At 43.3% G+C, this 26,610-nt stretch overlaps 1 protein-coding gene across 2 annotated transcripts; it reads right to left on the reverse strand.

The window, feature by feature from the left end:
- Positions 1–216: 216 nt before the first annotated feature.
- LOC129855467 (BTB/POZ domain-containing protein KCTD1-like) lies at positions 217–26,610 on the reverse strand. 2 transcript variants are annotated; one of them, XM_055923171.1, is made up of 5 exons: positions 26,495–26,610; positions 13,032–13,225; positions 12,672–12,816; positions 12,187–12,492; positions 217–2,110 (listed from the first exon to the last, which is right to left on the reverse strand). In XM_055923171.1, the coding sequence occupies exons 1-5, from the start codon at positions 26,501–26,503 to the stop codon at positions 1,949–1,951; spliced, it is 816 nt and encodes a 271-aa protein (XP_055779146.1). In that variant the 5' UTR covers positions 26,504–26,610; the 3' UTR covers positions 217–1,948. The 2 variants fall into 2 exon arrangements, with proteins under 2 accessions (XP_055779146.1, XP_055779145.1); XM_055923170.1 differs by lacking the exon at positions 26,495–26,610 and adding an exon at positions 14,969–16,644.

Genomic DNA, 26,610 nt, shown 5'->3' on the forward strand with positions numbered 1-26,610 from the left:
TGGTATCTAAAGTTAATGCAAACCTCCCCCTCAACTTTCCGGGTTTCAATTCTACCGTCAGTCTGCAGTGATGGAAGGTTTAGATTACAAGTGTCCTCTGATCAGTGATTGGAGTGTTCCTCTCACCTGATTGCTAGAGTGGCCTAATTAAAATAAACATTTGAGTCAATATTCTCATCATTTAGTTTCCAGAATAACAGTTGACACACACACACATTTTGTATGAAACATTTATTAACATTTTTGTGGTACATTCATCCATACAGGTTTTCCTCTAGTGAAACAGAGGGAGAGGGTTTTCGATACAGACCTCAAATCCTCTCTGCTGCTCTGTAATAATCAGAATAAAACATGCATCAATTGAATCTCTGACAAGACACATCTCTTCTATCAATGTGATGAATATAAAATGTTGAAGTCTCATGAAGAACCTCCTCAGAATTCCATTTTCATGACAAGTTAAAGACTTAAAACTGGGAAAACCATATTTTTGGTTTACAACATTTCCTAGAAGAAAAACTTCCATAAGTGCCTCATAATAATAACTGTAGCTTCACAGAACCACATATGACCTTTTATCTATTTAGTTTAGGCTGGGTTAGATTTCCCAGACAAGGATGGCTGTGCTTGTTTGCACTTGTGCTTTTTAACATTCAACTGCATATCTTCCATATTCATCAGTGCCGTTTCTCAATTTTTGAGTTTCAGTCATGACTGCATCCCATTTCTATGACTATTTACATTATTGTAAGAATCTGAATGAATTATTATGACACTACGAAACAATAATCCTACATGAAAACATGAATAGTACTATGACAGTGCTGATGTTGCTGCTCTCTGTGTGCTCTAGGTCCCTGCTTGAAGGGAGAGAGGTGTCAGTCACTAGGCAAGTTTCCATTCATCCAGGTTTATTCAACAAAAGCAACGTTGGCAAAAAAAATTGCGACATTTGTAATGGAAACGGCAGTCGTAGGATACATTTTCGAAAGATCTAATACATTTATTCCATTCAAGGGGTGGATTTATTGTGACAAATGATGATGGAATAAATTAAGATTGCAAAAAGAATCAGAAGGTACGCTGGGCATGTGACGTTATCACGTAACTATAAAGCTCCACTCCACATTTATTTCTAAATGCCTACTGCTTGCAACATACATTTTTCCAACGAAAAAAATACTGTGTTTCTTCGCAAGTAGAGTATGGTTTTGACTTTCAACAATGCCTGAATTGCTTTACATTGGAACTTGAAGATTCACCATGAAATTGTTTCAAATCTTAATAACTAGTGCAAGTTACACCATGACACAGACCACGGCGATAAGTAGGCACATGAGAATGATAAAAATATGGCAAATATTAGTAAATTCTTGCAATCTATCCATTCTGGCTTTTGCGAGCTACCTGAGACATGAAACAGATAGGTGGGCACTTTATTAATGCACAATTTGCCAAAATTGATAATTTAAAACCCTTCAACAACCTCATTACATCTAGCTGTTTTTATCAACACAAGACAGTTCAATGTAAACGCACCGGGACGGACAATTGTTGCATCTACTTCCTATGCAATCTTTCTAAATGTCAACAAAAAATGACTGTACAAGCTAATGGAAACCTAGCTAGTGTCTAGCTGCGTACCGCCAGGTTAGTGACTTCCATGGTTCATGGCGGAGAGGTCATAGTTCTACTGCGCTCCTATTGGTGTAGGTAAGATCACCATCACCGACATAGCACCGACTATGTAAAAAAATGACATAATTTAAGAGAAATTGTAGAATTAGGCGGGGTTTATGAATTTGTGGCTGTCGTAACTAGCGACGACCTTACAAATCTAAAACAAACTTCAGGTCAGACTCTCTTGGTGTTCCCTTGGAGATGGAGGCGTGGCTTTCAGCTCCTCTCCTGACCAATCATCCACTGTTACCCCTGACCCGGGCAGGGCTTAGTCCAGTGCTTCCTGTTTGATGCAGATGAGGGTGGGGCCACGCTCTCCGTTGCTCCTCCCCTCCCTGCGTAGGACGTACTCGCTGAAATGGGAGGAGTCTACTCCTCCACCACATGCCCCTGCTATCTCGAACCCTCTCTGCTGCAACCTCTCCAATACCTGTCAATCAAACAGACATGCATTACAGACACCGCACACAAAAACACACACCATTGTGGTCAGAAGTCATTTCAGAGAGGGGCTGATTCAGGGTTGATAGTACCACACAGTCATATAGTCTGTGGAAGAAAACCAACATGTGTGTAAATGTGTTACTAACAATAGCACAAACAGTGCCCAAAATTCTAAACACAACATGTAAAGTGTTATACTCACAAAAAGCTTATTTTTCTCAAATTGTGTGCATTCATTTGTTTACATCCCTGGTGGAAGGCACTTCTCCTTTCCAAGTTAATCCACCACCTGACAGGTGTGGAATATTAAGAAGCTGATTAAACAGCATGATCATTACAAAGGTGCACCTTGTGCTGGGGACAATACAGTCCACTCTAAAATGTGCAGTTTTGTCATACAACACAATGCCACAGATGTCTCAAGTTTTGAGGGAGCGTACAATTGGCATGCTGACTGCAGGTATGTCCAACAGAACTGTTGCTAGAGAATGATGATTTCTCTACTATATGCCACCTCTATTGTCATTTTAGAGAATTTGGCAGTACATCCAACCGGCCTTACAACCACAGACCATGTGTAACCACGCCTGCCCAGGATCTCCACATCCGGCTTCTTCACCTGCAGGATTGTCTGAGACCAGCCACCCGGAAGCTGAAACTGTGGGTTTGCAAAACCGGAGAATTTATACACAAACTGTCAGAAAACGTCTCAGGGAAGCTCAACTGCGTGGTCGTCCTACTCACCAGAGGAGCACCTATACAAAAGTATGTGGACACCCCTTCAAATGAGTGGATTCGGCTATTTCAGCCACACCCATTGCTGACAGGTGTGTAAAATCGAGCACACAGCCATGCAATCTCCATAGACAAACATTGGCAGTAGAATGGTCTTACTGAAGAGCTCAGTGACTTTCAATGTGGCACCGTCATAGGATGCCACCTTTCCAACAAGTCAGTTAATCAAGTTTCTGCCCTGCTAGAGCTGCCCTGGTCAACTGTAAGTGCCTTTATTGTGAAGTGGAAATGTCTAGGAGAAACAACGGCTCAGCCGTGAAGTGGTAGGCCACACAAGCTCACAGAACGGTACCACCGAGTGCTGAAGCATGTAGCGTGTAAAAATCCTCTGTCCTCGGTTGCGACACTCACTATCGAGTTCCAAACTGCCTCTGGAAGCAACGTTAACACAACTGTTAGTCGGGAGCTTCATGAAATGGGTTTCCATGGCCGAGCAGCAGCACACAAGCCTAAGATCACCATGTGCAACGCCAAGCATCAGCTGGAGTGGTGTAAAGCTCACTGCCATTGGACTCTGAAGTAGTGTTAAAGCGTTAACTGGAGTGATGAATCACGCTTCACCACCTGGCAGTCCGACGGACGAATCTGGGTTTGGCAGATGCCAGGAGAACGCTACCTGCCCCAATGCATAGTGCCAACTGTAAAGTTTGGTGGAGGAGAAATAATGGTCTGGGGCTGTGTTTCATGGTTCGGGCTAGGCCCTTTATTTCCAGTGAAGATAAATCTTTACGCTACAGCATACAATGACCTTCTAGACGAATCTGTGCTTCCAACTTTGTGGACACAGTTTGGGGAATGCCCTTTCCTGTTAGAGCATGACAATGCACCTTTGCACAAAGCGAGGTCCATACAGAAATGGTTTGTCGAGATCGGTGTGGAAGAACTTGACTGGCGTGCACAGAGCCCTGCCCTCAACCCCATCAAACACCATTGGGATGAATTGGAACACCGACTGCGAGCCAGGCCTAATCGCCCAACATCAGTGCCAGACCTCACTAATGCTCTTATGGATGAATGGAAGCAAGTCCCTGCAACAATATTCCAACATCTAGTGGAAAGCCTTCCCAGAAGAGTGGAGGCTATTAGCGGCAAAGGGGGACAAACTCCATATTAATGCCTATGATTTTGGAAGGAGATGTTCTACGAGCAGTTTTCCACATACCTTTGATCATGTAGTGTGTTTATTCCCAGTCATGTGTAACCTATAGATGAAGGCCTAATTATTTAAATCGACTGATTTCCTTATATGAACTGTAACTCAGTAAAATCTTTGACATTGTTGCATATTGCATTTATATTTTTGTTCAGTGTATATTCAAAAATATATTTTAAAATATATGTTGCCATGTATTTTAATGAATGGAAAATTTAGCTTTTTACCTTACATACTGTAGCTTGGCTACATACAAATTAAATGCAGAAAACTACAAAGTGCAGCACTAAATTACAACAGCATGTTGTGGTGTAGTTTTAATGAATGACTCATGACTGAGAGAAATTGATGATAAAAATAGTGTGGGGGCTGTTTTGTTAGACTTCAGTGCGGCTTTTGACAATATCGATCAGTCTGCTGCTGGAAAAACGTATGTGTTATGGCTTTACACCCCCTGCTATATTGTGGATAAAGAGTTACCTGTCTAACAGAACACAGAGGGTGTTCTTTCATGGAAGCCTCTCCAACATAATCCAGGTAGATTCAGGAATTCCCCAAGGCAGCTGTTTAGGTTCCTTACATTTTAAAATCTTTACTAACGACATGCCACTGGCTTTGAGTAAAGCCAGTGTGTTTATGTATGCAGATGACTCAACACTATACGTGTCAGCTACTACAGCAACTGAAATGACTGCAACACTTAAAGACCTGCAGTTAGTTTCAGAACGGGTGGCAAGGAATAAGTTAGTCCTGAATATTTCAAAAACTAAAAGCATTGTATTTGGGACAAATCATTCACTAAACCCTAAACCTCAACTAAATCATGTAATGAATAATGTGGAAATTGAGCACGTTGAGGTGACTAAACTGCTTGTAGTAACCCTGGATTGTAAACTGTCATGGTCAAAACATATTGATACAACAGTAGCTAAGACGGGGAGAAGTCTGTCCATAATAAAGCATTACAGTGCCTTCTTTACAACACTATCAACAAGACAGGTCCAACAATCCTTAGTTTTGTCACACCTGGACTACTGTTCAGTAGAGTGTTCAGGTCCCACAAAGATGGACTTTACAATTGGCTCAGAACAGGGCAGCACGGATGACCCTTAAAAGTACTCAGGGAGCTAACTTTAATTATATGCATGTCAATCTCTCATGGCTCAAAGTGGAAGCGAGATTGACTTCATCACTCCTTGTTTTTGTAAGAAGTGTTGACAAGCTGAATGTCCCGAGCTGTCTGTTTAACCTACTAGCACACAGCTCGGACACCCATGCATACCCCACAAGACATGCCACCAGAGGTTTCTTCACAATCTCCAAGTCCAGAACATACTATGGGAGGAGCACAGTACTACATAGATCCATGACTACATGGAACTCTATTTCACATCAGGTAACTGATGCAAGCAGTAGAATCAGATTAAAAATCAGATTAAAAAACTGGTAAACATACACCTTATGGAACAGAAGAGGCACACACAAAGGTACAGACACACGCATACGCACTCTACACACACGTACATTGTAATATTGTTGTATGGTGGTATTATACATTTTGTATTATAGATATGTATTGGTGTAATAATGTTATAATGTTTAATCTTTTGTTTTAGATGCAATGTAAGTACCTTCATGTGTTTGGACCCCAGGAAGAGTAGCTGCTGCCTTAGCAGCAGCTAATGGAAATCCCTAATAAATACAAATACAAATGACCGACAAATAAAAGTGTGCTTTCAATAATCTTTATTTTTTTGCTCAAATAACTTGGTCCATTGTTGAATTGTGTCATGTTAGTCACTGGGAGGTGGAATCTGAAACACAAATTATAATGTACAAATTACCTCTGTGCAGTTAACATCTGTATTTGAACATCAAATTGATACAATGCAGATTCCTTCACCTCCAGTTTATATTTTCAGACTCACATGTTGAGAGTTACCCCGTGGATAACGCAGAGACAGAGTCAGTGAAACGCTTCCACATAAGATGAAGAATTAGGGGTTAATGTTCATGAACATCAAATTGATACTTAAAATGCAGATTCCTTTACCTTCAGTGTCCATTGCAGACTCAGTAGCCGAAGGTTACCCTGTGGATAATTTAGAGACAGAGAGTCAGTGAAACACTTCTACACAAGATGAAGAATAAATAAGGGGTTAATGTTCATGAACAAATTTAAATTTCATTGGGAACTAGCTAGCTAAATGATACAAAAGACTACTTACATTGGCTGTCCATAGGCAGCTGAGGCTCCAGACTAGAAGGATAATGGATAATGTTTTGCTAGAGATAATCTAGCAAGTATCAGAGACACCCAACCCTCACTAAAGCCAGCTAGGTAGCAAGCAACACAATGCTTGGTTGGCCAATAACATTTAATAATAGCTTTGGAAAATAAAATTAAAAAAAATACATACGGTGCATTCGGAAAGTATTCAGACCCCTTGACTTTTTCCAAAATGTTGTTAAGTTACAGCCTTATTCTAAAATAGATTTTTTTTAACTCAGCAATCTACACACAATACCCCATAATGACAAAGTGAAAACAGTTTTTTTGAATTTTTTGCAAATGTTTTACAAAAAAAAAACAGAAATACCTTATTTACATAAATATTCAGACCCTTTGATATGAGACTCGAAATTGAGCTCAGGTGCATTCTGTTTCCATTGATCATCATTCAGATGTTTCTACAACTTGATTGGAGTCCACCTATGGTAAATTCAATTAATTGGACATTATTTGGAAAGGCACACACCTGTCTATATAAGGTCCCACAGTTGACAGGACTGTGTCGAAGCACAGATCTGGGGAAGGGTACAAAAAAATATCTGCAGGATTGAAGGTCACCAAGAACACAGTGGCCTCCATCATTCTTAAATGGAAGAAGTTTGGAACCACCAAGGCTCTTCCTAGAACTGTCTGCCCGGCCAAACTGAGCAATCGGCGGAGAAAGGCCTTGGTCAAGGAGGTGACCAAGAACCAGACGGTCACTCTGACAGAGCTCCAGAGTACCTCTGTGGAAATGGGAGAACCTTCCAGAAGGACAACCATCTCTGCAGCACGCCACCAATCAGGCCATTATGGTAGAGTGGCCAAACGGAAACCACTCCTCAGTAAAAGGCACATGACAGCCCACTTGGAGTTTGCCAAAAAGCACCTAGCACCTCTCTGACCATGATAAAAAATAATCTCTGGTCTGATGAAACCAAAAGTGAACTCTTTGGCCTGAATGCCAAGCATCACGCCTGGAGGAAACCTGGCACCATCCCTACGGTGAAGCATGGTGGTGGCAGCATCATGCTGTGGGGATGTTTTTCAGCAGCAGGGACTGGGAGACTAGTCAGGATCGAGGCAAAGATGAACGGAACAAAGTACAGCAATTTTTTTATTTTTTATTTAACCAGGCAAGTCAGTTAAGAACAAATTCTTATTTACAATGATGGCCTACCTCAGCCAAACCCGGACAACGCTGGGCCAATTGTGTGCCACCCTATGAGACTCCCAATCACGGCCAGATGTGATGCAGCCTGGATTCAAACCAGGTACTGCAGTGAAGTCTCCTGCACTGAGATGCAGTGTCTTAGACCACTGCGCCACTCGGGAGCCTCAGAAGCAAGATCCTTGATGAAAACCTGCTCCAGAGCACTCAGGACCTCAGACTGGGGTGGAGATTCACCTTCCAACAGGAGAACGACACTAAGCACACAGCCAAGACAATGCAGGAGTGGCCTCGGGACAAGTCTCTGAATGTCTTTGAGTGGCCTAGCCAGAGCCCAGATTTGAACCCGATCAAACATCTCTGGAGAGACCTGAAAATAGCCGTGCAGCAAAGCTCCCCATCCAACCTGACAGAGCGTGAGAGGATCTGCAGACAAGAATGGTAGAAACTCCCCAAATATGCAAAAATGTCTAATAACCTATTTTTGCTTTGTCATTATGGGGTATTGTGTGTAGATCGATGAGGAAGAAAAACAATTTGATCAATTTTAGAATAAAGCTGTAACGTAACAAAATGTGGAAAAAGTCAAGGGGTCTGAATACTTTCTGAAGGCAGTGTACATGACATTAACTCTACTTGGCTCTATTCCAGGACAACTCTTATCAATTTTAATTTTCAAAACAATTCTTACCTTGGACAGGCACACTGCATGTTGGTGGCAAGCTAAAGAAGGAGCTACGTAGCTTTGTTAGCAAATTGATGAAAACTCAAGTGATCTTCTTCCTCTGTTACCCACCCGGTTAAAAACATATTTTAATTCAATGTTATGAACGTATAATCAAATAAAATGTCATTATCCACGAGAAAGTTTTTTGATGGTGGCACCTGCTCTTCTCCTTCTTCTATAGAAAATTCTAAATTGCAATGGCTGCTCTGTCAGTTGGAGGCGGGGCTTGGGAACGTTTCAAATTGTGATTGACAGCTCAGGAAATTTTTATTTTAATATATCTTAAAATATATTTACAGATATGTTCTACGTTCAAGTGACTTTTCGAAATAAACACCTTATTTAAGGTACAGTGCCTTGCAAAAGTATTCACCCCCTTGGCATTTTTCCTATTTTGTTGCATTACAACCTGTAATTTAAATTGATTTTTAATTGGATTTCATGTAATGGACATACACAAAATAGTTCAAATTGGTGAAGTGAAATGAAAAAGAATAAATATATATAATAAAAAATAAAAAAATGGAAAAGTGGTGCGTGCACATGTATTCACCCCCTTTGCTATCAAGCACCTAAATAAGATCTGGTGCAACCAATTATCTTCAGAAGTAACATAATTAGTTAAATAAAGTCCCCCTGTGTGCAATCTAAGTGTCACATGATCTGCCACATGATCTCAGTATATATACACCTGTTCTGAAAGGCCCCAGAGTTGGCAAAACACCACTAAGCAAGGGGTACCAGCAAGCAAGCGGCACTATGAAGACCAAGGAGCTCTCCAAACAGGTCACGGACAAAGTTGTGGAGAAGTACAGATCAGGGTTGGGTTATAAAAAAATATCCAAAACTTTGAACATCCCACAGAGCACCATTAAATCCATTATAGAAAAATTGAAAGAATATGGCACCACAACAAACCTGCCAAGAGAGGGCCGCCCACCAAAATTCACGGACCAGGCAAGGAGGGCATTAATTAGAGAGGCAACAAAGAGACCAAAGATAACCCTGAAGGAGCTGCAAAGCTCCACAGTGGAGATTGGAGTATCCGTCCATAGCACCACTTTAAGCCTTACACTGGGCTTTACGGAAGAGTGTCAAGAAAAAAGCCATTGCTTAAAGAAAAAAATATACAAAGACGTTTGGTGTTTGCCAAAAGGCATATGGGAGATTCCCCAAACATATGGAAGAAGGTACTCTGGTTAGATGAGATTAAAATCGAGCTTTTTGGCCATCAAGGAAAATGCTATGTCTGGCGCAAACCCAACACCTCTCATCACCCGAGAACACCATCCACACAGTGAAGCATGGTGGTGGCAGCATCATGCTGTGGGTATGTTTTTCATCGGCAGTGACTGGGAAACTGGTCAGAATTGAAAGAATGATGGATGGCACTAAATACAGGGAAATTCTTGAGGGAAACCTGTTTCAGTCTTCCAGAGATTTGAGACTGGGCAGAAGGTTCACCTTCCTGCAGGACAATGACCCTAAGCATACTGCTAAAGCAACACTCGAGTGGTTTAAGGGGAAACAATGAAATGTCTTGGAAAGGCCTAGTCAAAGCCCAGACCTCAATCCATTTGAGAATCTGTGCTATGACTTAAAGATTGCTGTACACCAGTGGAACCCATCCAACTTGAAGGAGCTGGAGCAGTTTTGCCTTGAAGAATGCACAAAAATCCAAGTGGCTAGATGTGCCACGCTTATAGAAACATACCCCACGAGACTTGCAGCTGTAATTGCTGCAAAGGTGGCTCTACAAAGTATTGACCTAGGGTTATGCACGCTCAAGTTCTGTTTTTTTGTCTTATTTCTTGTTTGTTTCACAAGAGAAACTATTTTGAATCATCAATGTGGTCAGCATGTTGTGTAAATGACATTATACAAACCACCCAAAAATCTATTTTAATTCCAGGTTGTAAGGCAACAAAATAGGAAAAATGCCAAGGGGGGTGTCACGCCCGTCGAAATGAGTAGACCAAGGCGGAGCGTGCATAGAGTTCCACATGTTTTATTCCGATGAAACTCACAAACAAAAATAACAAAGTGCAACGAAATGTGAAGCTATGTAGTGCTCGCAGGCAACTAGACATAGACAAGATCCCACAATCTAATGTGGGAAAAAGGGCTGCCTAAGAATGATCCCCAATCAGAGACAACGATAAACAGCTGCCTCTGATTGGGAACCATACTAGGCCAACAAAGAAATAGAAACATAGATTTGCCCACCCAAGTCACACCCTGACCTAACCAAATAGAGAATAAAAAAGGCTCTCTAATGTCAGGGCGTGACAGGGGGTGAATACATTGGCCGCGTGTGGCTCAGTTGGTAGAGCATGGCGCTTGCAACGCCAGGGTTGTGGGTTCGATTCCCACGGGGGGCCAGTACACAAAAAAAAATATATGAATGTATGTACTTGTAAGTCGCTCTGGATAAGAGCGTCTGCTAAATGACTTAAATGTAAATGTACTTTCTCAAGCCTCTAGACTCAACATTATCATCGGGGTAGAGAATGGTGTGAGTGTGTATTTTACACATAACTTTTACAAATACGTACATACTGTATATTTTATTTAGTTATATAATTGCTAAATACATTTTCCCAATATATTTAAATATTTAATTGAAATATAGTTCAATATATTATTTTTCCCTATGGGGTCACAGTTTGTTTCTGAGCAGGCAGAAGCCAGCCATCTCACTGTGTCCTTCCCTGATCTAAAAACACACATCCCCTCTCTCATGACAACTCACACATACAACACAGACAAACAGATGCAGACACAGATGCAGAAATATATATATATATAATAATATTGTCTGTGTCCCAAATGGCACCCTATGTAGTGCACTATAGGCCCTTGTCAAAAGTAGTGTACTAAATAGGTAATAATGTGCCATTTGGTAGGCAGACATTCTCGCTATAGCTGCAAGATGACATTCCATTAGCATGCCCTGAAGGAGCAGCTGTTACTCTATCCTCTCTGTCTGCCTCCATCCCTGGCTCTCTCTCTCTCTGTCTCTCTTACTCTGTCGCTCTCTCCTTCTCTTTCTGTGTGACTGTCACAGGCAGTACAATAGAAACCTTTGTTTGCCTCCATCTCTCTCTCTCTCTCTGTTTTTCTCTCTCTCTGCCTCCTGTCTGTCTCTTTCTCACTCTCCCTCCCTCTCTCTGTGACAGTTGCTTTTTCCTACCATTCCAGCAGACCCGGTAGTCGATGGCTACATTTTTTCATATCTAAACAGGATTAATCTCTCTTTCCCCTGGCTGGTCTGGCCCTGTATGAGGTTATTTAAGGTTATACTATGCTTATGCCATGGGTACTGGTTAGTGTGATGTTACGTGTACGGAGTTAAAGAGATTTTGTTTACTTTTTAGCCAGTAGTTCTGAAAGTAACACTCACAAGCCAAAAGGTTTCCCCGAACATTGCGTACTACGTCACATACCGTATGTGCAGATATGTACACAGCGTCATTGTGCTCCCTCTCGTTCTGCTGTGTGTGCATGATGTGCCTCTTGCTAGCTGTCACTCAAATGGCGAGGGGCTGAAGCTCATTGGTTGAACTGAAATTGCTAGGGGGCTGGCCCACGTGGGAGAAAATGTAGGGAAAATGGCGCAGCACAGCTTCCAGAAAAACAGTTGTTTTCAAACTAGGGATTTCATGGCTAATTGAGGTAAAACAGTAATTCTGCTCATAGATTATGCATGTATGAACTACACATTGACACATCCAGCGCAAAGATAAAAAATACTTTGTAGTCGCCAAAGTTCTGGAGCATGTCTTTAAGGCTACCTACACAGAGTTGAGGTGGTTTAACGTGATATGAGTTGAGGTGACCTTATTCGTTGTGAGTTGAGGTGACGTAATCTGTTATTTTAGGATGTTGGGTAGTTGTTTTCATGGTAAGCAGTGGTATTGAAAGGGTAGTGTCTGCCATGTTACCTGTACAGAGTTGAGGTGACAGTATCCATTGAGTGGAAAGCGTATGACGTGAGTAGAGTCATGATTCCAGCCTGCGTTCATGGAGTTACACATGACGTCCCCGACCTCTGGAAACACGTCCTCGATCAAAGCCCTGTCTCCACTCAGAGTGATCCTCTCCCCCAGCTCTGGAGCTACACGCACCACCACACACTCACACACACGCCACACACTCCTGGCCTCGCGCTCACTCCTCCAGCGTTCTAATTCTGCTTGTAGTGGGGATAGCTGGAAGAACCTGGCCTCCTCACAGAGTAGAGAGTACTCCTGGAACACATACGCACACGCACACGCACACACACACACACACACACACACACACACACACACACACACACACACACACACACACACACACACACACACACACACACACACTATGCTATCAGAAAGGAATTATGGACGAGGTTTTCCAGTATCTCTCACTCAGTGTCAGAGATACTCACTTTGAAGTCGTCAGGGAGGAGCAGTTTGGCCGTCCGCAGGAAGTTGAGGATGTAGCGGAATATGTGGCCGTCTCGGTCTATGAAGTAGTGCTGTTTCAGACTATCTAACACTATGGGCTCTGTCCCGTTGAATAGACGACCAATCCTGGTGGGAGGTGATATCATCATTGTGATTGTCATCAGAGTGTGCATGTTCATGTTTGAGGGGATCAGTTAGAGCAAGGCAAGGCGCAGAATCGCTAATCTGGATCACATAATGAGTAGTTATTTGGAACGCAATGTCATTTGTAGATCAGTGACTGTGCAATCCACTTCAATGTAGTTGATCTCAAACACCTTATGTGTGTGTGTGTGTCTTACCGTGACTCGGGGTACTTGGTTAGTGTAGCCAGGCTGCTGGTGTACATGTGTCCTCCTACATCTATGTGTACAGGGGCGTTGGTCTTTGTGAGCTGGGCGGGGGTGGGGATGCCCCCGATACCCCCAGAGCCCAGTGGAGAGGCAGGGGACTGGGAGACCAGCGGCCTACTGGCCATGCTGCTATTACGGCTATCCTGGGAGACAAGAAGAAAAATAAGAATACTTTATTGTCCAATGTACACAAATGTCAAACAAAAATTTGTCACACATACTGTAAACCGTTAAACACATGAGGCATTACAGAGTTCTTCCATGAGCGACCAAGTAGAGACAGGACACTAGTAAGGAGCAGTAGACTGAGACTTCATTCATACTGCGCCAACTCTTTGAGCACAGAACTCATGATGCACTGCACTGCATGACGAAGAGTGTGTTTGCCCTTTTCAGAGTCTGTGTGTATATCAGGGGTAGCTTTGGGTTGCGAAGAGAGATCTGAGTGTAGTTAAAGGAGCTCAGAGACAGATAGGAGTCAGCCTCCTGCTATACAGGTGAGGTTTTGAGACAGGTGAGGACATTACCTTATCGAGGAGGGTTTAAAAACCCTTGTAAATGCTTCACGAAAATCTGCACTTCAGAAAAACTAACAAGCTATAAAGTCTACTGGTCAGCATTTACTGTGGTAAGTGCAGTGAGGGAGAGAGACAGCCATGGCCGCAGGTCGGAGTCTGCCTCTTAAAGCTGAGAACACAGTAAATAGTAAGATACTGTAGATATACAGAGATAGAGGGAGATAAAGGGGCAGAGAGATGTAGCTGATAAAGCAGAAATCAGATGAGCAGAGCTGTTGGTAATGCAGCAGACATGTCCATCTCCCCGGGGCCACATAACAGGCAGGCTCATTAGAGGAATGGCTCAAAAACAGGAAACTCGTAAGAGACTGGACACGCACGCACACACACACACACACACACACACACACACACACGCACACACACACACACTAATTTTGTCATTGGAGGAAAGATACTTACTTGAGACAGCCTGCCATACTTTTTTTTTTCATTATAGTGCCTGTGTCTCAGAAAAATGTGAGCTTTAGGCGAATGGGTATAAGAGATGTGTGCTGTGTGTGTGTGTGTGTGTCCGTGAGAGCTTGCACGCTCTGGCTCTACCCCTGCCGGCTCCACTGTGGTGCATGGTTAATAACTGTGGGCCTGGGGTGCCCGTAACCCATAGCAACAGACAGAGTCCCAAAAAAACTCACTACTGTCCTCTCCTCTGCACTCACAGTGTGCATCCCAAACGGCACCCTAATCCCTATTTTTATTGAGCTTTTATTTAATCACGGGAGCCCATTGAGACCAGGGTCTCATTGTCAATGGTGCTCTGAGGACAAACAATTTCAACATGGACATTCCAATAAAAAAGAAATCAACAACTACAGGTTACAATTTCAAAAACTACAATTTCAACAGCACAATACATGTGTACATTTAATCAAAACAAATGCAATTCCCCGTTTAACAAATTCAACATTAGATTCCTAAACTGAATCAAGATGCAGTTGCACTACATCCGGAATACGGTGCCATTTGGAATGCAGGCACAATGCCCATGGCCTCTTTACTAAAGCACCTAGAACACCCAAAGAGAATACAAAACTCACTCCTACACAATACAAACCCACACACATCCTACAGGTCAATACTTTCACAGTAAATTGGATATTACGGTAGTCTCTATACACTTAAACACTTCATTAACACAGCAAATGGTGCGTGACCAAATGGCGACATAACCTATTACGCACTCATTTCATTTCCGCATTAAATCCGAGGACGTTTTTGAGAGGCTGTCTACAAGTAAGGTTATCCTGCATTACATTTAAAAGTGCAAAAGCATAATCTCTGTCCGTGCACTGTATGACACTCTATTACCTGCGCGGATACCACGTCAGTCAGTAAAGGAGCGGATTGCTGACGGTGGGGCTCCTGGGGTTGGATGTCCACGGGCTCTGTACCGTCCACTATGACCACAGGGGACATTGCGCGTTCTCCGGGACGCACACAGAGCTTCTTAGGAGAAGGAGGTCCCGAAAAACCGCAGAGAGCACGAGCTTTCCTTGTTGTTCTCTGCGGCTTCAGTTCCACTGTGTCTGTGACCTGTTGGATGTACGGGATCACGAGCTGGAGATGAGACTGCACGCCACCATTGACTGTTTCGGAGGCAATCTGAAGCGACACCAACTTTGACCCTATACCGGCAATGCTGTTGAGCGTTGCTATGGAGACGGCGCCGATGCAGTGGTTGGTGTAGGTCTTTGACAGTTTGGCTGCACGCGACAGCATCTGCATCCTCGTGCCAAGCAGGTTTTTACCAATGGCTTTGTTCTCATACCATGTTATGTCGCTTGCGCAGCAGTGGTCTCGTGGTCGTTGGAAGAATGCTTTGCACAATGGGTTCCGTTTCGAGACATACCTTACAAAGCTGGCATATGGACAAAACTCAGTTCCAGTCTCATACATGCGCGGCAAAGTATCTTCATCCGGGTCTGGTCTCTTTTTATTCCAACACGCGGAGCGAGACTTGTGATACGGCCCCAGTGCTTTGAAATAGATAAACTTTCTCCCATTCTCGTCTATGGCCAGGCCGAATGAATCCTCCTCCAGCTCGCGCTGATTCTCTCGCCCCCTCGTACAGAAATACATGCATGTCTCAAACCACACTTTGTTGAGCAGCCCGAACGGCGTATCAATGTTAAAAACACTGGAGGTGTAGAGTTTTCTCAGGTCCGCCCGCGTGATTGCCTGTTTCTGCACCACAGGACCAGCACCCTGCTCCTCCAGCTTTCTGATGACCGCGGCCAGGGTCAGGTTGGCGCTGCGTAGCTCCGGGTCTTTGGTGAGATCCAGGGTGCGACAGTACGGTGGCTCATTCAGGTAGCGGTTCAGAGAACTCCGAATGCTAATGAGGGAAGACTTGCTATAGAGCTGGCCGCTTTTAGAGCGTGCCTCCGCGTAGAAGGACTGCAGGACCGCGCACAGCGCCTCCTTGTCCAGAGTTTCAAAGTCAGGACTTTGGGATTTCTCGCTCAGGTACTCCCGGAAGATCCGTACCGCATACCTGGTAGCCAGGCGGGTGTTCTCGCTCAGTCTGGAGCGGTCAGACGGCTGCAGGTCTCCCTCCGGATCCGAGTCCAGTCCGGGGATGTGAAACAGTCCAGGGTTCGCTCCCGGTCCCAACCCGCTGCACTGGTCCGTACTACGCATAAGGACCGCTTCTGTCTCCATAGCGGAGCAGCTGCTGGGGTCTGCGCACTCTGCCTCCCACTCCAGTTCATCCTCCCCGTACTCCTCCCCGGTGATCTGTACCTCCTGGATCTCATCATCCTCCTCATCTCCGCTCCTCTCAGTCTCCGGGCAACTCATGTGCTCCTCCCGCTCTGTCCCCGCTGTGTCACTAGGGCAGTTTGCGCTGCCAGGCATTCTCGCCATATTGCAGTCTGTGTAGCAGTCCTCAGGCAGAGCGCATGCGCTATATTGGACCACGGAGATGTGAGAGCTTTGTGTTTAGTGACCTTCAGCTAGGCACGCACTCTTAAAGGTGCAGGGAGCGAGCGCTGCTAGTGGGTAAAGGGAGCGCGCTCCCAAAAAAGGCTGCAGTATTGGACTGCATATTGGACCACTCACAAGCAGCATGGGATTTATCTAACAGGGTTTCAGATCTTGCTTTATTGGAAGTAACTACTGCAATATCTGACTAACACACACACACACACACACACACACACACACACACACACACACACACACACACACACACACACACACACACACACACACACACACACACACACACACACACACACACACACACACACACACACACACACACCTGCCTATTCGAACAGTGTTGCCAGCTCCAACAGCTTGATTTGAGAGGATGCAGCTTTAAAGATCCACAGCTTCTATCTCAATGCCATCAGACTGTTAAACAGCCATCACTAACAATGAGTGGCTGCTGCCAACATACTGACTCAACTCTAGCCACTTTAATAATGGAAAAATGTATGTCATAAATGTATCACTAGCCACTTTATATAATGCTTTCAAACCCTACATTACTCATCTCATATGTATATACTGTACACTATACCCTCTACTGCATCTTGCCATCTTGATGTAATTAAATGTATCACTAGCCACTTTAAACAATGCCACTTTATATAATGTTTTCATAACCTACATTACTCATCTCATATGTATACACTGTACTCTATACCATCTACTGCATCTTGCCATCTTGATGTAATGTATCACTAGCCACTTTAAACAATGCCACTTTATATAATGTTTTCAAACCCTACATTACTCATCTCATATGTATATACTGTACGGTACTCTATACCATCTACTGCATCTTGCCATCTTGATGTTATGTATCACTAGCCACTTTAAACAATGACACTTTATATAATGTTTTCATACCCTACATTCCTCATCTCATATGTATATACTGTACTCTATACCATCTACTGCATCTTGCCATCTTGATGTTATGTATCACTAGCCACTTTAAACAATGACACTTTATATAATGTTTTCAAACCCTACATTACTCATCTCATATGTATATACTGTACTGTACTCTACACCATCTACTGCATCTTGCCTATGTCGTTGTGGGCATCACTCATTCATATATTTTTATGTACATATTCGTATTCATTCCTTTACACTTGTGTGTATAAGGTAGTTGTTTTGAAATTGTTAGGCTAAATTATTTGTTAGATATTACTTTATGGTCGGAACTAGAAGCACAAGCATTTCGCTACACTCGCATTAACATCTGCTAAACAGATAATAACCATGTAGCATGTTCACATTATTCTTGCTGCACAAGGACATGATAGATGCTGGAGAAAATATAAATCAACTTTTTATTGGACATACTTTCCTGGTAGTCGTATACAGTACTCCATCTGAGTGCTATGTGAGATGTGTTGTTAGACTTGTGCATTGATTTGAGAATAAATGCCAATTCCTCAGAAGTGCAAAGCAATTATATGATATTATTTTTAATATGGAACATCATCACCCTGCTGTACCTCCAGGCTAAGAGCACTGCTTCTCCCCTGGGCACCCATGACCTTAATACAGCCTCATACATGGTGTTCTCCATACGATGCTCCTTTTACAACTTATAAAGGCTTTATGTGCTCTTATAAAGGCTCATAGGTTAGCTCCGTTGCCCTTGTGAAGGTACAGTTGAAGTCGGAACTTTACATACACCTTAGTCAAATACATTTAAACTCAGTTTTTCACAATTCCTGAAATGTAAATCTTGTGAAGATTCCCTGCCTTAACAGTTAGGATCAACACATTATTTTAAGAATGTGAAATGTAAGAATAATAGTTGAGAGAATATTTTATTTCAGCTTTTATTTCTTTTATCACATTCCCAGTGGGTCAGAAGTTTACATACGCTCAATTAGTATTTGGTAGCATTGCCTTAGAATTGTTTAACTTGGGTCAAACGTTTCAGGTAGCCTTCCACAAGCTTTACACAATAAGTTGGGTACATTTTGGCCCATTCCTCCTGACAGAGCTGGTGTAACTGAGTCAGGTTTGTAGGCCTCCTTTCTCACACACGCTTTTTCAGTTCTACCCACACATTTTCTATGGGATCGAGGTCAGGGCTTTGTGATGGCCACTCAAATACCTTGACTTTATTGTCCTTAAGCCATTTTGCCACAACTTGGAAGTTTGCTTAGAGTCATTGTCCATTTGGAAGACCCATTTGCGACCAAGCTTTAACTTCCTGACTGATGTCTTGAGACGTTGCTTCAATATATCCACAAATTGTTCCTTCCTTATGATGCCATCTATTTTGAAGTGCACCAGTCCCTCCTGCAGAAAAGCACCCCCACAACATGATGCTGCCACTCCTATGATTCACGTTTGGTATGGTGTTCTTTGGCTTGCAAGCCTCCCCTTTCCCTCCAAACATAATGATGGTCGTTATGGCCAAACAGTTCTATCAGACCAGAGGACATTTTTCCAAAAAGCACGATCTTTGTCCCCATGTGCAAACCGTAGTCTGGCTTTTTTATGGCGGATTTGGAGCAGTGGCTTCTTCCTTGCTGAGCGGCCTTTCAGGTTATGTCGATATAGGACTCGTTTTATTGTGGATATAGATACTTTTGTACCCGTTTCCTCCAGCATCTTCATGAGGTCCTTTGCTGTTGTTCTGGGATCGATTTGCACTTTTCACACTAAAGTACGTTCATCTCTAGGAGACAGAATGTGTCTCCTTCCTGAGCGGTATGACGGCTGCGTGGTCCCATGGTGTTTATACTTGCGTACTATTGTTTGTACAGATGAACGTGGTACCTTCAGGCATTTGGAAATTGCTCCCAAGGATGAACCAGACTTGTGGAGGTCTACAATTTCTTTTCTGAGGTCTTGGCTGATTTCTTTTGATTTTCTCATGATGTCAAGCAAAGAGGCACTGAGTTTGAAGGTAGGCATTGAAATACATCCACAGGTACACCTCAAATTGACTCAAAAGATGTCAATTAGCCTATCAAAAGCTTCTAAAGCCAGGCCATAATTTTCTTGAATTTTCCAAGCTTTATAAAGGCTCAGTCAACTTAGTGTATGTAAACTTCTGACCCACTGGAATTGTGATACAGTGAATTAATGTCTGTAATCAATTGTTGGAAAAATGACTTGTGTCATTCACAAAGTAGATGTCCTAAACGACTTGGCAAAACTAGAGTTTGTTCACAAGAAATGTGTGGAGTGTTTGAAAAACGAGTTTTAATGACTCCAACCTAAGTGTATGTAAACTTCCGACTTCAACTGTACATACTTCTGATGCTGCTCTTGTGTAGGTTCATTGTTATGCTGCTACCTTAGGTTCATATGTCCTCCATACGCTGCTGCTATTACAGCTTATGAGGACAGTATGAACTGTTCCTACTAAGGTCAATAGGTTAACTCTTTAACCCTTGTGAAGGTTCATAGACTTCTTATGCTGCCCACTTAGGGTTCATATAGACATACACTAAAAGTTTCCCTTACTTTCCCCTAACGAGATGGCGTAAGAGTTGTTAATGACCCTCTTCACCAACTATACCCAGAGTAATAACACAGGAAGACCTGTGAGAAGCCAAGTACCTAACAAAGCTGTTAGTTAAATTCAAGTATAATATGACAGTTAACATATCTCAGACTATCTCTGCTGCTACATGACAGTGCTGGATGTCGTGGGGGATTTGGTGTTATGTGTGAGAGGTGGCAGTAATGGATATCGTCAGGCAGACAGTCTCGACAGTGTGTATCTACGGGGAGTGTGTTAATGGCATTTATTACAATTGAAAAAGCAGCGTGATCCACTTCAATCCGTCACAGTAGTGCAGAGAATAGAACAGAGCAATATAAACATATTTCCTGAGTGAGTGTGTTGTGATGGGATTGTGTCAAAATGTTATGTACAGTATGTGAGGAAATTAATATGAGCACACATTGAGGGCCCTTTCCCAACCCACATGAAGCCTGGTCCTGGACTGAAAATCACTTTAAATGGACATTTGTCATGTGGAATGCTTTTTTGTCCAGGATTAATATTAATCTGGGTCCATTATGGGAAGGGGTCAGGTATGGGAAGAAGCAACCAACAAGCAAAGACTGCCCTACAGAAACAGTCGTTGTGAATCCTTCCTTCCTGAAACCTTTTTTCTCGCTGACTGTGTTCCAGCTCCCCGGCATGTCACAGGAAGGACGGCTGAGACAAAAATAAGAAAAAATACCCACGTTTTAATTCTTGTTAGCAGCACCTCGTTTCGCAACTCCATACCCAATTAGCAATTAGCTAGCTCTTTAAGTTGAGACCTTTCCCGTGGTGTCTGATCCCAACCTGATTTGTATGCCGCTTGTGCAGTTGATGATAAGAAGAGGCCCCCAGAATATGGAGTTTTACATTTCATTTTATGATGATATGCATGCCAGGAGAGCCTTCGGGGTTTGAGGAAATAACATGGCCGCTCTTCAAAAGGAGATCTATGCGCCGCGTGGCAGCAAAGTGTGTAGGATTGCGCTTTTTTGTGTGCAGGCAGGTAATTCACTCCCTGACTAATCTGCAGAGATAGGGAGAAGCTGTAGAAGAAAAAGCACTTACACAAAGAACAAGGCTCTCTCTCGCTCTGAGGCTCCTTGTCAAAAACCTTGGGAAATTAACACCAAGGTGTGATAGCTAGAGCTGCTCCCGTAGCCTAGGGCTGGCATGAAAGAGTAGAGGGATGTGTTAGTTTGTGGGGGTGTGTTTGTGGGTGTGTGGAAGAGTGTGTGAGCATATCAATTTCTTCGGTGTGTGCATATGTGTGTGTGTGTGCACTCTCTTATAAACAAAAAGTCCTCACTCTACACCTGCCCTTTACACACTGCCCAAATTGGACGTGTTGCGTGCGCGAGCGTTGCAAAATTTATTTACACATACATGTTATTCAGTCATTGGACACACACTGCTCGCACGTGCCAACGAGCATCTGAGTTGCCAGGCACTAAAATAGAAGTTACTTCTATTTGTGACGCCGAAAGCTATGCAAGTCCTGCCTCTCCCATCTCCTCATTGGCTTTTAGAAGCATATACCCACGTGCCATCTCCTCATTGGTTATACCCACGTGGGTCATTGAAAGATGAACTGAGGTTGGTTGTGGTAATACACCTTATTATGAAAGTTCAATCGCCATATAAAGTCCAAAGAAGATAAAGCCTGGAAGAAGTACACATTTTATGTGTGTATTAATTGTCAGAGTAGAGGACCTTGTGCATTTCAGGTAAAATAACAACTTAATGTTTATATCCCAGGACAAATTTGCTAGCAACTGCAAGCTAGGTAGCTAAATTTCCATAAATGTTTAATGCTTTTCGACCTGTCCCCAAATTAATATAATTGGTTCAGAGTTTGTTTTGATATTTCAACCTGCATGTCGTGATCGTGTTTGGTGTGGGGGGACAAAATCAATTTGCGCACTTTTTTATTTTTTAAAATATTTTTTCTTTCACCTTTATTTAACCAGGTAGGCTAGTTGAGAACAAGTTCTCATTTCCAACTGCGACCTGGCCAAGATAAAACAAAGCAGTGTGACACAGACAACAACACAGAGTTACACATGGAGTAAACAATAAACAAGCCAATAACACAATAAACAAGTCAATGACACAGTAGAAAAAAGAAAGTCTATGTACAGTGTGTGCAAAAGGCATGAGGAGGTAGGCAATAAATAGGCCATAGGAGCGAATAATTACAATTTAGCAGATTAACACTGGAGTGATAAATGAGCAGATGATGATGTGCAAGTAGAGATACTGGTGTGCAAAAGAGCAGAAAAGTAAATAAAATAAAAACATTATGGGGGTGAGGTAGATAGATTGGGTCTGCTATTTACAGATGGACTATATACAGCTGCAGCGATCGGTTAGCTGCTCAGATAGTTGATGTTTAAAGTTGGTGAGGGAAATAAAAGTCTCCAACTTCAGCGATTTTTGCAATTCGTTCCAGTCACTGGCAGCAGAGAACTGGAAGGAAAGGCGGCCAAATGAGATGTTGGCTTTGGGGATGATCAGTGATATATACCTGCTGGAACGTGTGCTATGGGTGGGTGTTGTTATCGTGATCAGTGAACTGAGATAAGGCGGAGCTTTATCTAGCATAGACTTATAGATGACCTGGAGCCAGTGGGCCTGGCGACGATTATGTAGCGAGGGCCAGCCGACTATAGCATACAGGTCGCAGTGGTGAGTGGTATAAGGTGATTTGGTAACAAAACGGATGGCACTGTGATAGACTGCATCCAGTTTGCTGAGTAGAGTGTTGGAAGCTATTTTGTAGATGACATCGCTGAAGTCGAGGATCGGTAGGATAGTCAGTTTTACTAGGGTAAGTTTGGCGGCGTGATTGAAGGAGGCTTTGTTGGGAAATAGAAAGCCGATTCTAGATTTGATTTTGGATTGGGGATGTTTAATAGGAGTCTGGAAGGAGAGTTTACAGTCTAGCCAGACACCTATGTATTTATAGTTGTCCACATATTCTAGGTCGGAACCGTCCAGGGTGGTGATGCTAGTCGGGCGGGCGTGTGCGGGCAGCGAACGGTTGAAAAGCATGCATTTGGTTTTACTAGCGTTTAAGAGCAGTTGGAGGCCACGGAAGGAGTGTTGTATGGCATTGAAGCTCATTTGGAGGTTAGTTAGCACAGTGTCCAACGAAGGGCCAGAAGTATACAGAATGGTGTCGTCTGCGTAGAGGTGGATCAGGGAATCGCCTGCAGCAAGAGCGACATCATTGATATATACAGAGAACAGAGTTGGCCCGAGAATTGAACCCTGTGCTACCCCCATAGAGACTGCCAGAGGTCCGGACAACAGGCCCTCCAATTTGACACACTGAACTCTGTCTGCAAAGTAGTTGGTGAACCAGGCGAGGCAGTCATTAGAAAAACCAAGGCTACTGAGTCTGCCGATAAGAATAAGGTGATTGACAGAGTCGAAAGCCTTGGCCAGGTCGATGAAGACAGCTGCACAGTACTGCGTTTTATCGATGGCGGTTATGATATCGTTCAGTACCTTGAGTGTGGCTGAGGTGCACCCGTGACCGGCTCGGAAGCTGGATTGCACAGCGGAGAAGGTACGGTGGGATTCGAAATGGTCAGTGATCTGTTTACTAACTTGGCTTTTGAAGACTTTAGATAGGCAGGGCAGGATGGATATAGATCTGTAACAGTTTGGGTCTAGGGTGTCACCCCATTTGAAGAGGGTATTGACTGCGGTAGCTTTCCAATCTTTAGGGATCTCGGATGATACGAGAGGTTGAACAGGCTGGTAATAGGGGTTGCAACAATGGCGGCGGATATTTTTGAAAGAGAGGGTCCAGATTGTCTAGCCCAGCTGATTTGTACGGGTCCAGGTTTTGCAGCTCTTTAAGAACATCTGCTGGCTTGGGCGAGTAGCTGTGGGGGAAGGTGGGTCTGTTGGCCGGGGTTGGAGTAGCCAGGAGGAAGGCATGGCCAGCCGTTGAGAAATGCTTATTGAAATTTTCGATTATCATGGATTTATCAGTGGTGACCGTGTTACCTAGCCTCAGTGCAGTGGGCAGCTGGGAGGAGGTGCTCTTGTTCTCCATGGACTTTACAGTGTCCCAAAACTTTTTGGAGTTAGAGCTACAGGATGCAAATTTCTGCTTGAAAAAGCTAGCCTTTGCTTTACTGACTGACTGCGTGTATTGGTGCCTGACTTCCCTGAACAGTTGCATATCGCGGGGACTATTCGATGCTATTGCAGTCCGCCACAGGATGTTTTTGTGCTGGTCAAGGGCAGTCAGGTCTGGAGTGAACCAAGGGCTATATCTGTTCTTAGTTCTGCATTTTCTGAATGGGGCATGCTTATCTAAGATGGTGAGGAAATTACTTTTAAAGAATGACCAGGCATCCTCGACTGACGGGATGAGGTCAATATCCTTCCAGGATACCCGGGCCAGGTCAATTAGAAAGGCCTGTACGCAGAAGTGTTTTAGGGAGCGTTTGACAGTGATGAGGGGTGGTCATTTGACCGCGGACCCATAGCGGATACACGACGGCAGACGCACGCACACTTCTGGTTTGGGCATGGTATTACACTCATTATTGACTACAACAGCCAATCTTCCCAGGAGTAGTTTGTAACGAGAACACAGTCAGGAACAAACACTCTGTTTATCTGTCAGTCCCATAGGAGGGACCTGCAACACTCTGTACACATACACTAAATCAAACAACAGGTGTGCACACACACTCATTCGGAAACTATTTGCACACATACAAAGCCTATTAAAGCAATACTTGTCACAACAAAGAATGAAGGGAAAACCTTGAAGACTAGCTAACACAGCCAGTAGGACACCATCCCTTACATACACAATATAATTAAGCAATAAGGTGCGAGGGGGTGCGGTATATGGCCAATATACCACGGCAAAGGGCTGTATCCAGGCACTCCACGTTGCGTCGTGGTAAAGAACAGCCCTTAACTTAACCGTGGTATATTGGCCATATACCACAAACCCCCAAGGTGCCTTATTGCTATTATAAACTGTTTACAAACTTAGTTTGAGCAGTAAAAATAGATGTTTTGTCATACCAGTGGTATACGGTCTGATATACCCCCGCCTTCAGCCAATCAGCATTCAGGGCTCGACCCACCAAGTTTATAATGAACATTAATACACAAAATACCTACACAACTGCACAATCATTGTTAGTGCAAAGACTTTACAACAGTGTAATAACCACATGTGAAGTAAGCCTACACATCAATATAACATAACACCTTTAATACCTTACCTACTCTCTATCAAATATACTTTCTGATCATATATTTGGTATTTTATCCTCCTGAAACATGTCATTATCCTGAAGAGGTCTAAACAGCTGGAGTACAGAATGTTTTCGGAATGTGCATCTATAAGCATATTTCTCTCCCTGCCAGCCGGTGTAAATAGCAAGCTGTCACTTCAGCTTTAATGAGTTCTAGGATCCATTATTAATGACATGCCAAACAACTGGATGGCTCAGGGGTGACTGCATATCCTATACAGTACACATTGTCTGCTCCACTACCTCTACACACACACACACAAATGTGCATGCACTCACACACGCACACATGCACGAGTGCAAGGAACCACACACACACACAAATACACCACACCAGGGTTGGGCTCAATTTGAAATGAAGGCAATCATTTCAGGAAGAAAACTAAAACTACAATTCAATAATTTAACATTTATTTGGGCATTTATATACAATGACTTCTCAATAAATGGAAAAGACAAAGTTATTTATTTCCACACACACACACACACACACACACACACACACACACACACACACACACACACACACACACACACACACACACACACACACACACACACACACACACACACACACACACACACACACACACACACACACACACACACACACACAGTCCCAGAGTGTGGGGAAATATGAAACAAAGTATGATGAGATGCTAACTGGAACAATACAACTGCAGTATAACAACAAAATATTGTCATTATTCTATTTCCATATTTAACTTTACATTTGAATAAAGTATAGTGCCAAGATAAGGCATTCCCAAATGGGACACACCAGGGAGCTGTCCTTTCAGCATAACATTTACCTGGACAGCAACCCTAGACAAGCCATCAGCACCCTCTACATGTGCAGGACCATGGACAGCGACACATAACAAGGCTACAGAGCTTAGAATTTCCTCACCACAAGTGATGAATCATTTTGGCAGCAAATTGTAGCGCTTCTCCACTACCCTAGCACATGTGTAAAACCCCACTGCTCGCCTAACCAACTCCACAAGCTGTACGAGGAAATGAAAAACTAACCCAATCTCAGACAGTTCTTACCTGAAACATCCAACATCAATCCTTGGCTTCCTGATCTGAATCCAGGCGATATGCTGCTTCCCCGGCGCGCCAGAGAGAAAAGGCTAGCGAGGGAGGGAAGACAACCACATACAGTG

The sequence above is a fragment of the Salvelinus fontinalis genome, chromosome 5 (assembly GCF_029448725.1).
Source record: "Salvelinus fontinalis isolate EN_2023a chromosome 5, ASM2944872v1, whole genome shotgun sequence".
NCBI lineage: Eukaryota > Metazoa > Chordata > Actinopteri > Salmoniformes > Salmonidae > Salvelinus > Salvelinus fontinalis.